At 41.4% G+C, this 13,669-nt stretch overlaps 1 protein-coding gene across 5 annotated transcripts in view; it reads left to right on the top strand.

The window, feature by feature from the left end:
* Positions 1-13,669, top strand: part of SORT1 (sortilin 1) — a 93,925-nt gene that overhangs the window by 60,844 nt on the left and 19,412 nt on the right. For all 5 annotated transcript variants that reach the window (XM_030935160.1, XM_030935159.1, XM_030935158.1 and 2 more), the window contains 2 exons: positions 908-1,063; positions 5,110-5,216. In XM_030935160.1, coding sequence (XP_030791020.1) covers positions 908-1,063; positions 5,110-5,216 — 263 coding nt within the window. The remainder of the gene's footprint in view (positions 1-907; positions 1,064-5,109; positions 5,217-13,669) is intronic.

Genomic DNA, 13,669 nt, shown 5'->3' with positions numbered 1-13,669 from the left:
CAGCAGACTGGTACTGATTTACAAACTCTCTGTTACCAGGTAAGTACAGAAATTGAGAGCAAGAGTTTGGAAACTCTTCTAGCCTTTCGACAAAGCAATTTTATGTCTGTTGGATCTAATGATAAAAAATTAGGGGCTTATGGCTGGGTGTGGTGGCTCACGCCTGTAATCCCAGCACTTTGGGAGGCTGAGGCAGGCAGATCACGAAGTCAGGAGATCGAGACCATCCTAGCTAACACGGTGAAACCCCGTCTCTACTTAAAAAAATACCAGAAATTAGCCGGGCATGGTGGTGGGCTCCTATAGTCCCAGCTACTCAGGAGGCTAAGGCAGGAGAATGGCATGAACCCGGGAGGCAGAGGTTACAGTGAGCGGAGATCGTGCCACTGCACTCCAGCCTGGGCAACAGAGTGAGACTCTCTCAAAAAAGAAAATTAGGGGCTTATATTTTGTTTGCCTTTTCATTTTCTACTGATTAGTTTTTATTATGTTTTACAAAAGCATCAGTTTGTGACATATTGGAAATCTTACAAATTGATCCTTCACTACAGATAGTTGGAGAAGCATTGTTCTAGAGTGTAAAGATTTAAAAAGTGTAAACTAAACACAGGGCCTCTCCCACCAAAATATATCTGAGAAGAGTTTTTCTGTAACATCTGATTATTCAACAAACTCAGCATCTGCCATATTCCAGGCACTAAGCTGGGTACTAGAATTAAAGATGGGCATAAAAATCTTGAGTATCAAACCTTGATTAATTCTCAGGTCTGAGTCTTCATCGTGAAGAGACACAGTTGGCTACTGTGTTTGGTCAGGCAGACAATCATATGTGTGGTTAGACTATTGTTTTTTTTTTGTCTTTGGTTCCACCCAAAACTTAGTATTTTTGTTTGTTTGCCTATTTCAGACACTGGGTTTGGCACAATCTTTACCTCAGATGATCGAGGCATTGTCTATTCCAAGTCTTTAGACCGACATCTCTACACTACCACAGGCGGAGAGACGGACTTTACCAATGTGACCTCCCTCCGCGGCGTCTACATAACAAGCGTGCTCTCTGAAGGTGAGTCTCGGCACCGCGGTGGTGCGCCGTGCCTTCAGTTGCATGTGGTAGGACTTGAGGCTTCAGAGAACCTGTCCTCTAGTAGTGTTGCTTGCCAAGCCAACAAGCCTACCCATGTACATTTTTTTGTTTCCTTTTTTCATTGTGGCAACATATGTATAACAAAACTTGCAGTTTTTAACATTGTATAAGGTACAATTCAGTAGCATTAAGCACAGTCACAATGTTGTACAACCATCACCCCTATTTCCAGAGCTTTTTCATCATCCCAAACAGAAATTGCACCAGGTGCACAACCACTCCTCGTCCCCAGCCGGTCGTCCAGCTCTGGTAACCAACATTCTATTTTATGTCTCAATGAATTTGCCTATTCTAGGTAGCTCATGTAAGCAGAATCATACACTATTAGTTGTATGTCTGGCTTCTTTCACTTTGCATATTGTGTCAAAGTTCAGCCATATTGCAGCATGTTTTAGAATTTCACTTATTGCTTTTTAAGACTAGAATAGATATATTCCTTTGTTTGAATATAGCACCTTTTGTTTTTTTTTTTTTTTTTTTTTTTTTTTTTGGAGATGGAGTCTTGCTCTGTTGCCCAGACCGGAGTGCAGTGGCGTGATCTCAGCTCATTGCAACCTCAGTCTCCCAAGTTCAAGCAATTCTCATGCCTCAGCCTCCCGAGTAGCTGGGATTATAGGTGTGTGCCACCACAGCCAGCTAATTGTTGTATTTTTAGTAGAGATGGGGTTTCACCATGTTGACCAGGCTGGTCTCGAACTCCTGACCTCAGATGATCTGCCTGCCTTGGCCTCCCAAAGTGCTGGGATTCCAGGCATGAACCTCTGTGCCCAGCCTATTTTTCATTCCTCCATTGATGGACACTTAGGCTATTTCCATTTTCAGCTCTTATGAATACTGAATGCTGCCATGAACATTGTTATACATGTAACTGTTTAAGTCAATGCTTTCAATTCCTTTGGGGATATATGTAGGAGTGAAATAGCAAGATCACATGATAATTCCATGTTTCTCTTTTGGAGGAAATACCAATGGGTTTTCCACATGGTTGTACCATTTTACATGCAATACAAAAGTATTCCAATTTCTCTACTTCATTGCAAACATTATATTCTGTTATTTTTGTAACAGCAATCCTAATGGGAGTGAAGTAGTATCTCGTTTATAGTTTTGATTTGCATTTCTCTAATGACTAATGATGTTGAACAACTTTTTATGTGCTTGTTGGCCGTGTGAATATCTTCTTTGAAGAAGCTTCTGTTTGAGTCCTGTGAATGGCAGTGATTTTTAAAGTTGTGTTCACTGATGCTCCTCTGGTGCTTATGACAATTTTTGCACATAGTAGATGTTCAGTAATACTTGCTGAATGAGCCTGTGAATAAACGACTGAACAGCCTTGCGCTCAAAACCATACAGTGAACACACTTTAAAAACATTTAAGACTGAGCCTGAAGTATGATAGGCAGGAATGGGGAGGGAAGGGCATTTTCAGCTGAAGGAACTACACATGCAAAGTATCAGAGTCACAGGAGGGTTTGGCCTGGTGGTGGTGTTGAGACATTGGGTGATGCCGGGGGAGGAGGGATCAGGAGGAGAGTCTAGCAGGGACAGACCAAGCCCATGCAAATTCTGGCTCCCTGTTTTAAATAAGTTATGGTAAATAGAACTAGGAGTGAGAAGAGCAACGGCAAGTAGAAAAGAAGATGTTTTGAGTCTGTGTTGCTTAGGTTATAAAATGAGTCTTCTGTATTGGGAGATGTAGGCCTACGAAAATAAGCCTGAATTTGACCCACTTCCTGCTCTTCCTCTTGTTAAGGGTGCATAGTGATAGCCAACCAGGGTTCTTCTTGTGTTCTACTCATTGGCTCTACAGAGCTCACCTTTCCTTAGACCAGTTATACAAATAAACACATTAGTCTCAAGTACAAAGACTCTTAAAGTGTCATTTTATTTATTTATTTTTCGGTAGGAGGTAGGGGCTGTTTTTATTTTGTAAAGTCCTGGCAGTGGCCTACAAGGTCCTGGAGATGTGGCTCCTGGTTTCCTCCCTGACTCACCTCCAGCTCTTCTCTTTCCATCTGCCCTACTCTCATCACACTGTCCACCTGCCGGTTCTTAACACACCAGGTACACATGCACATGCACGGATTAGAGTTTGCACAGACAGTTCCCTCTGTTTCTCCAGATACCTGCAAGGCTGGTATGTCTGTACTCATGTATTACTTTTTGAATGAGACCTTGCCTGACTATCCTTTTAAATTTCAGTTTGCCCTCCCCTCCTCACACACAATCAATCCACCTTTAGCTGCGCAAGTTTTTTCCATAGTGCTTATTTTCTAGCATACTACATAATTTACTTATTTACCATGTCTGGTGCTTGTCTGGCCCTACTGGAATGTATTTTTCACAATATATTTTTTGTCTATTTTGTTCACTGATATATTCCCAAAGGCTTACAAAAGTTTTCACACTGGTCACAGTAGCTCATGCCTGTAATCCTAGCACTTTGGGAGACCAAAGTAAGTGGATCACTTGAGGTCAGGAATTTGAGACCAGCCTGGCCAATATGGTGAAACCCCATCTGTACTAAAAATACAAATTAGCCGGGCCTGGTGGCACATACCTGTAGTCCCAGCTACTCGGGAGGCTGAGGCAGGAGAATTGCTTGAACCCAGGAGGTGGAGGTTGCAGTGAGCCGAGATGGTGCCACTGCACTCCTGCCTGAGTGATAGAGCAAGACTCCATCTCAGAAAAGAAAGAATTTTCACATAGTAGGCACTCAGTAAATGTTTGTTGAATAAACTAATTCTCCTTCATTTGCTTTCTCATTTGCTTTTTCTTAGAAAACTCAAAGGAGCCCAGGCGCGGTGGCTCACGCCTGTAATCCCAACACTTTGGGAGGCCAAGGCGGGTGGATCACCTGAGGTCGGAAGTTGGAGACCAGCCTGACCAACATGGTGAAATCCCATCTCTACTAAAAATACCAAACATTAGCCGGGTGGCAGGTGCCTGTAATCCCAGCTACTTGAGAGGCTGAAGTAGGAGAATTGCTTGAACCCAGGAGGTGGAGGTTGCAGTGGGCTGAGATCCCGCTGTTGCACTCCAGCCTGGGCAACAAGAGCGAAACTCTGTCTCAATAAATAAATAAATAGGAAAACTCAAAGGATATTATCTCTGAATTTAAAACCTGCAGCAGTTTATGTCATTGAAAATAAGAATTGGGAAGAGACAAGGGAAAAAAGAAAGGTGTAAGAAAAATAGGATATGGAGTAGTGGAGAGACAATAATTCAGAGTTATTAACCTGGAACTGTACACACTTATTGAATCTCAAGAGTCCCTGAAACAAGCCTAGTGTCATGGCCTTGTCTGAATAAAGGTTAGGATGCCTTCCTATGGTAGACTTTACTTCCCAGGCAAGCAAACAGGGAAGGAGAATGGACATCAGCCTGTTCATGTTGGTAAGGAGTTAAAAGGTATCTTTTTCAAAGAATATCAGTCCTAGATAATTTGTGGAATTAGTTGGGTCCTGTTCAGGTGGGATATACCTTCTTCAAATACGTTTTTTTTTTATTTTTTTGAAACAGAGTTTCACTCTCGTTGCTCAGGCTGGAGTGCAATGGCGTGATCTTGGCTCCCTGCAACCTCCACCTCCTGGGTTCAAGTGATTCTCCTGTCCCAGCCTCCCGAGTAGTTGGGATTACAGGCCCCCACCACCATGCCTGGCTAACTTTTTGTATTTTTGGTAGAGTTGGGGTTTCACCATGTTGGCCAGGCTGGTCTCAAACTCCGGACCTCAGGTGATCCCAAAGTGCTGGGATTACAGGTATGAGCCACTGCACCTGGCCTCAAATATCATATTTAAAGTGCTGCTTCATTACTCACCAACAATGAGCTATTTTGTGAGGTGTTACAAGCTTGTCGGACTCCAGGGGCTATACGGTCTCAGGAGAGAGTTATGCAATGATAAACTGAATCTAATTAGGTACTTCCAGTGTATCAGGCTTAATGTTGTTCTCTTCCCATTCAGATAATTCTATCCAGACCATGATCACTTTTGACCAAGGAGGAAGGTGGAAGCACCTGAGGAAGCCTGAGAACAGTGAATGTGATGCTACAGCAAAAAACAAGAATGAGGTTTGTTTACTCTAATGTGTGCAGAGCACAGCAGCCTTTCCGTTTTGCTCTGATCCGTGCCAGACTTTTGGATGATGAAGTTTCATACTTGATTAGGGTCCTCAGAATAAGATGGAAAGTTTGAGATGAGAGTAATGAAATTAACTTAGAATTTGGGAAGTAAGAACTGAGGAAAGGTCGAAATACTATGGATTATTTGTCTTTTAAAGAACAAAACTGAGGGCTAACAATTTGTGGTTCACTAAACTGCTGAATTAAAACAATGGCCAGAGGGGCTGGTGATTAGTTAGGGCTCAGCATGGCAGCTGGGAGACTTTAGAGATTCTGCAAGAAGCCACAGCTCAGCCACTCATAAACAGTGCACGGTCTTGCTCGTCGGAAACAAGAGGGAGAGGATCTGGCCTTTTCCCTCTGCCTAGGCTCCCATAGCCAGTGGGTGGTGACCTGCTTAGTGCACGGGGACGCAAGGCAGGCCTCCTTGCAGAGAGGTTGGGAACCGGAACTATACACGTGTCACTCCAGGAGATCCAAAGCCAGGAGTGACAGGCAGGCAAGGAAAAAGGGGAAAAAAATAAGTTTTTATCTGACTCTCACAGAATGAGAGCTTGGGGGACAGCTGGAGTTTCCTTCAGAAATTGAAGTACCAGTAGTTCCCAAACCCTCCTTAGTATCCCTATCACTGACATACACTTTGCTTTTCTAGGTGGGGTTTTCTGTTTTAAGAGCCTTAAATGGTGAGAGAAAGTGTGCCTAACTACACCACCTCAACACACTCTCCACCTTTACACTCGCAAGCACTATTGCATCTACCCGACCTTCTGACCCCTGTTTCCCATCTGTCTGCCTTGGCCCTGCCCAGCCGCTGCCCTCCTCGCCTTAAGCCTGGGCAGGTTCAATGGCCTGTGTGTTTGCCTTGCTACCTGCAGGCTCCCCATGCCTCTCCCTGCCCAGCGCTCATTGTGGCTCTCTTGGCCTGTGAATGGCCTCTGTCCCTGACCTGGTGAGTGAAGGTTCTCTCCTGGTGGGCCCTCTGCCGCCTTTTCATTGTCATTGCTCACCTTATCCCTAACACACCCTTGTAACCCCCTGCCATTCCCTGAACACCCACACTATTCCTGGGGGAAGTTGGGCCTGTCTCCCCCAACCCCAGTTGACTAGGATTAGTGGAAATCCTAACCACCCTCGGTGACCATCCAGTTAGAACTAATCGTTCCTCTTCATTTCATTAATAGTTTGCTTGAACCTCTTCTTTTTTAAAACATAGTCATAAAGTATACATAATACAATATTTATTATCATTTTAGCCATTTTGAACCTTTTTTAGAGCACTAACTTTCTTTCGGCTACATACCTCAACTAGTTTCTGACAATACACTTCTTTTTTCCCCAGCTTTATGGAGGCATAATTGACAAATAAAAATTGTATATATATTTACAATGTACACTGTGATGTTTTGATATATGTATACATTGTGAAATGATTACCACAGTCAGGCTAACTAACATATGCATCACCTCAGAATTATCTTTTGTGTGTGTGGTGAGAACACTTAGGATCTATCTCTTAGCAAACTTCAAGTAACAATACAGTATTCTAGACTATAGTCACCATGTATATTTTCCCTCTAAATCTTATTCATCCTGAATAACTGAAACTGTATACCCTCTGGCCTTCATCTCCCCATACCCCAAGTCCCTGAAAGCCACCATTCTACTCCCTGCTTCTGTGAGTTTGACATTTTTACATTCCACTTATAAGTGAGATCATGCAGTATTTGTCTTTCTGTGCTGGGCTTATTTTACTTAACATAATGCCTCCCAGGTTCACCATGTTTTCAACAGATGACAGGATTTCCTTCTTTTTTAAGGCCGAATAATATTCCATTTTCTTTATCCATTTATCCATCAGTGGACACTTAGGTTGATTCTGTATCTTGGCTGTTGTGAATATTACTGCAGTGGACATGGGAGCGCAGATATCTTTTGGACGTACTGATTTCGTTTCTCTTGAATATGTACCCAGAAATGGGATTGCTGGTAGTTCTGTCCTTCATTTTCTTTTTTTTTTTTTTTTTTGAGACGGAGTCTTGCTGTCTCGCCCAGGCTGGAGTGTAATGGCCGGATCTCAGCTCACTGCAAGCTCCGCCCCACTGGGTTAACGCCATTCTCCTGCCTCAGCCTCCCGAGTAGCTGGGACTACAGGCGCTCGCCACCTCGCCCGGCTAGTTGTTTTGTATTTTTTAGTAGAGACGGGGTTTCACCGTGTTAGCCAGGATGGTCTCGATCTCCTGACCTCGTGATCCGCCCGTCTCGGCCTCCCAAAGTGCTGGGATTACAGGCTTGAGCCACCACGCCCGGCCTTTTTTTTTTCTTAAGATAGAGTCTTGTCCGGTCACTGAGGCTGGAGTGCAATGGCATGATCTTGGCTCACTTCAGCCTCTGCCTCCCGGATTCAGGTGATTCTCCTACCTCAGCGTCCCGAGTAACAGATTACCGGCATGTGCCACCATGCCCAGCTAATTTTTTGTATCTTTAGTAGAGATGGGGTTTCACCATGTTGGCCAGGCTGGTCTCGAACTCCTGACCTCGTGATCCACCTGCCTCCACCTCCCAGAGTACTGGGATTACAGGCTTGAACCACCATGCCCAGCCCTGCTGTTATTCATTTTCTAGGAAAATTTCTTACTGTATTGCATAGTGGCTGTACCAGTTTACATTCCCACCAACAATGTACAGCATTCCCTTTTTTCCATGTCCTTGCCAATACTTACCTTTTATCTCTTTGATAATAGCCATTCTAACTTGGGTGAGATAATATCTCATTGTGGTTGTTATTTGTATTTCCCTTATGATTAGTGATGTTGGGCATTTTTTCGTATACCTGTTAGCCATTTAAATGTCTTCTTTTGATAAATGGCTATACGGGTCCTTTGCCCATTTTTTGTTGGATTATTTGTTTTCTTGCTACTGATTTGTTTGGATATTAACCCCTTGTAAGATGTATGGTTTGCAACTATTTTCTTCCATTCTGTGTATTGTCTCTCTTCTGTCTTTTGGTGGTTTCCTTTGCTCTGCAGAAGCTTTTTAGTTTGATGCAATCTCATTTGTCTGTTTTTGTTTTTTGTTGCCTGTGCTTTTAGGGTCATATCCAAAAACCCATTGCCCAGATGAATGTCAAGCTTTTTTCCCTATATATCCTTCTAGTAGTTTTACAGTTTCAAGTCTTACATTTATGTCTCTAATCCATTTTGAGTTGATTTTTGTACATGACATGAAATAAGGATTGAGGCCAGGTGCAGTGGCTCACGCCTGTAATCCCAACACTTTGGGAGTCCAAGAAGGGCAGATCACGAGGTCAAGAGATCGAGACCATCCTGGCCAACATGGTGAATTCCCGTCTCTACTAAAAATACAAAAATTAGCTGGGTGTGGTGGTGTGCGCCTGTAGCCCCAGCTACTGGGGAGACTGAGGCAGGAGACTTGCTTGAACCTGGGAGGCGGAGGTTGCAGTGAGCCGAGACTGCACCACTGCACTCCAGCCTGGCGACAGAGCAAGACTCCACCTCAAAAAAAAAAAAGAAAAAAGAAAAGGGTTGAAATTCATTCTTCTGCATATAGATATTCAGTTTTCCCAGCACCATTTATTTAAGAGGCTGTCTTTTTCACATTGTGTGTTCTTGACACCTTTGTCAAAGATAAGTCAACAATAAATGCATAGATTTATTTCTGTGCTCTCTATTCTGTTCCATTGGTCTATATGTGTTTTTAATGCCAGTACCATGCTGTTTTGATTACTATAGCTCTATAGTATATTTTGAAATTAGGTAGCATGATACCCCCAGCTTTGTTCTTTTTGCTCGCAATTACTTTGGTTATTCAGGGTCTTTTGTGGTTCCATATAAATTTTAGGATTTTTTCTATTTCTGTGAAAAATACCATTGGAATTTTTTTTTAAGAGGCAGAGTCTTACTCTGTCACCCTGGCTGGGGTCCCGTGGAATAATCATAGCTCACTGCAGCCTCAAATTCCTGAGCTCACACAATCCTCCCACCTCCCAAGTAGCTAGGACTACAGTTGTGTACCACCACACCTGGCTAACTTTGGTACTTTCTGGTAGAGATGGGGTTTCACCATGTTGCCCAAGCTAGTCTCAAACTCCTGGCCTCAAGTGATCCTACCACCTCAGCCTCTCAGCTGGGATTACAGATGTGAGCCACCACAACTGGTTGTTTTGTTTCTGATGTACCTTAAGTACCTAAAACAGTGCCTGAAATATAGCAGGTACTCAGTAAACATCTGATGAATTAATTAATATGTATTTGGATTGTTCTGTGTTGTCACAGAAAGAGGGTTATTTATAACCATATAATAGTAAAAAAAAGACAGTCAAAATAATAGACATTACATTTAATCTGTAGATCACTTTGGGTAGTATGGACATTTTAACAATATTAATTATTCCAATCCAGGAACATAGGATATATTTCCTTTTTTTTTTTTTGGTCAAATTTCTTTCATCAATGTTTTGTAGTTTTTCAGTTGAAACTCCTTGGTTAAATTTGTCCCTAAGTTTCTTTTTTTTTTTTTTTTTTTTTAGTTTTTTTGTTGTGCTACTATAGATGGAATTTTCTTGATTTCTTTTTTGGATAGTTTGTTGTTAGTGTATATTGTATTTTTATATGTTGATTTTATATTCTGCAACTTTTTTTAATTTGTTTGTTTTAACAGATTTTTGGTGGAGTCTTTAAAGATTAAGGATTTTTATATATAAGCTCGTGTCACCTGGAGACAGACAATTTTACCTCTTTCTGGTTTGGATGCTTTTTATTTTTATTTCTTTTTCTTGCCTAATTACTCGGGCTAGGACTTCCATTACTATAATGAACAGAAGTGGTGAGAATGGGCATCTTTGTCTTATTCCTGATCTTAGAGGAAAAGGTTTAGCTTTTGATTGTTTGAGTATGATGTTAGCTGTGAGCTTGTCACATATAGCCTTTATTGTGTTGAGGTATATCCCTTTTATACCTAATTTATTGAGAGCTTTTATCATGAAAGAGTGTTGAAATTTGTTAAGTGCTTTTTCTGGATCTGTCAAGACTGATATGATTTCTGTCCTTCATTCTGTTAATGTGACATATCCCATTTATTGATTTGCATATGTTGAACCATCCTTGCATTCCACGGATAGTTCCTACTTGATCGTGGTATATAATCTGTTTAACATGCTGTTGAATTCAGTTTGTTAGTATTTTGTTGAGGATTTTTGCATCTATGTTCATCAGAGATATTGATCTGTAATTTTGTTTTCTTATAGCGTCCTTGTCTGGTTTTGGTAGCAGGGTAATACCACCCTTATAAAATGAGTTTGGAAGTGTTCCATTCTCTTCAGTTTTTGGAAGAGTTTGAGAAGGATCAGTCTTAATTTTTCTTTGAAGAATGTTTGCTAGAATTCACCATTGAATCCATCAGGTCCTAAACTTTTCTTGTTGGGAGGTTTTTGATTACTGATTGAGCCTCCTTACTCTTATTAGTATGTTCAGATTTTCTATTTCTTCTTCATGATACAGTCTTGGTAAGCTGTATGTGTCTAGAAATTCATCCATTTTTTCTAGATTATCCAATTTGTTGAAGTATAATTGTTCATAGTAGTCTCTTAGGATCCTTTGTTTTTTCTGTAGTATCAGTTGTAATGTCTCCTCTTACATTTCTGATTTTAGTTGAGTCTTCTCTTTCTTTTATTCGAATTAAAAGTTTGTCACTTTTTTATCTTGTCAAAAAAAAAAGACAAATCTAAGTTTCATTGATCTTTCATATTATTTTTCTAACTTCTATTTCACTTATTTCTGCTCTGTTATTATTTCCTCCCTTCTGCTAACTTTGGGCTTAGTTTGTTCTTTTTCTATTTCCTTGAGGTATAAAGTTCAGATTTTTGAGATTTTTCTTTTTTCTTAATGTGGACATTTATCACCAAAAACTTTCTTCTTAGAACTGCTTCTGCTGCATCCCTTAAGTTTTGGTATGTTGTGTTTCCCTTTTCATTTGTCTCAAGATTTTTTTTATTTCCCTTTTCTTTGACTCACTGGTTGTTCAAGAATATATTGTTCAATTTCCACATTCATGTGAATTTTCCAATTTTCCTCCTTTTACTGATTTCTAGTTTCATTATATTGTAGTTGAAAAGATACTTGAGGCCGGGCGCAGTGGCTCATGCCTATAATCCCAGCACTTTGGGAGGCCAAGGTGGGTGGATCATGAGGTCAGGAGTTCAAGACCAGCCTGACCAACTTGGTCTCTACTGAAAATACAAAAAAATTAGCCAGGCGTGGCAGTGGGTGCCTGTAATCCCAGCTACTCAGGAATCTAAGGCAGAGCATTGCTTGAACCCAGGAGGCAGAGCTTGCAGCAAGCTGAGATCACGCCATTGCACTCCAGCCTGGTTGACAGAGTGAGACACTGTCTCAAAAAAAAAAAAAAAGAAAAGATACTTGAGGTGATTTCAGTCTTACATTTGTTAAGGTTTGTGACCTATCCTGGAGAATATTCTCTGTGCACTTGAAAAGAATGTGTATTCTGCTGCTGTTGGATTGAGTGTTCTGTATATGTCTGTTAGGTCCATTTGTATGGTGGTGGTCAAGTTTGCTCTTTCCTTACTGGTTTTCTGTCTGGATGATCCATCGTTAAAAGTACAGTATTGAAGTCCCTTACTATTGTATTGTTGTCTACCTCTTCCTTCAGTTTTGTTAATGTTTGCTTTATACATTTAGGTGCTCTAATGTTGAGTGCATTTATATTTAACAATGTTATAGGCTCTTGATGAATTGACACCTTTATCATTGTGTGGTAACTTTCTTTATCCCTTGTGATAGTTTTTTACTTAATGTCTATTTTGTCTGATATAAATATAGCCACCCCTGGCTGGGCACGGTGGCTCACACCTGTAATCCCAGCACTTTGGGAGACCAAGGCGGGTGGATCACAAGGTCAGGAGATCGAGACTATCCTCACTAACATGGTGAAACCCCATCTCTACTAAAAATACAAAAAATTAGCTGGGTGTGGTGGTGGGCACCTATAGTCCCAGCTACTCGGGAGGCTGAGGCAGGAGAATGATGTGAACCCAGGAGGCAGAGCTTGCAGTGACCCAAGATCGTGCCACTGTACTCCACCCTGGGCAACAAAGCGAGACTCGGTCTCAAAAAAATAATAATAATAAATATAGCCACCCCTGCTCTCTATTGGCTACCATTTGTGTGGAATATCTTTTTTTGATCTCTACTTTCAGCCTATGTGTCCCCTTACACACATAGTCCTTTACAGATGGCTTCAGCAAGGGAATCTCTTACCAGGTAGCTCATCCAGAGATTCTTGCAGGGCAACTGATAGGTTCTGCAGGTAGGTGGGCCTGGTGCCTTGGTCTTTGGGAGTAGCTTGGAGGCTGGGTCCTCTGCAGCAGGCCTGGCAGTGGAATCCACTAGAGTGGACCTTGTAAGTGGGTCTTCAGGTGAAACACCTGGAGCCTGGTAAGTGGATCTGCAGGAGCCAACCTGGTGCAGGCTACCCTTAGCCTTCAGGGGCTGGCCTGATGCCTGGTCCACTTGGCTGGGTCTGTGAGAGTGGGCATGGAGCCTAAGACACCAGTTTCTTAAAGACAAGACTGGATCTTATTTCCAGCTATCATCACATGTTGTACAGTGTCTGAAGTATATCAGGTGCTTATCAAGTTTGTGTGGAGTCCACCTTTAAGCATTGGTCAGAGGCTTTGAGGTAATGCAAAAATAAAATACACTGAGACAGGTTACCCATGAGGAAATAATTGTATATTTGCTTCCAGATATTGTAGTACATTTCAGAATCAAGAGTATGCCACTGAGCTACAACTCAGCAACAAACGAATAGCTTGAATAAAAAATAGGCAAAGAACTTAAATAGACATTTCTCCAAAAACGCTATAGAAGTGACTAACAAGCATATAAAAAGAGGCTCAACATCACTAATCATTAGGAAAATGCAAGTCAAAACCCCAATGAGGTATCTCCTCACACAGATTAAGGTGGCTACTATTTTAAAAAGTGTTGGCAAGGATATGGAGAAATTGGAGCCCTGGTGCACTTTTGGTGAAAATGTAAAATGGTGCAGCTACTACAGAAAACAGCATAGTAGTTCCTAAAAAATATTAAAAATAGGATCATCATATCCAGCAATTCCACTTCTGGGGTATACATCCGAAAGAATTGAAAGCAGGTTCTCAAAAAGATATTTGTACAACCATGTACATAGCAGCATTATTCATGATAGCCAAAAGGTGGAAGCAACTTGTGTCTATTGACAGATAAATGAGTAAATAAAGTGTGGGGTGTGTGTGGATACACATACACACACACACACACAATTAAATAATATTTAGCCTTTAAAAGGGAGGAAATTCTGACATACGCTATTAATACAACATGGAT

The sequence above is a fragment of the Rhinopithecus roxellana genome, chromosome 8, assembly GCF_007565055.1.
Source record: "Rhinopithecus roxellana isolate Shanxi Qingling chromosome 8, ASM756505v1, whole genome shotgun sequence".
Taxonomy (NCBI): Eukaryota; Metazoa; Chordata; class Mammalia; order Primates; family Cercopithecidae; genus Rhinopithecus; species Rhinopithecus roxellana.
The sequence above is the reverse complement of the archived record's forward strand: the minus strand, read 5'-3'. Positions and strand labels throughout refer to the sequence as shown.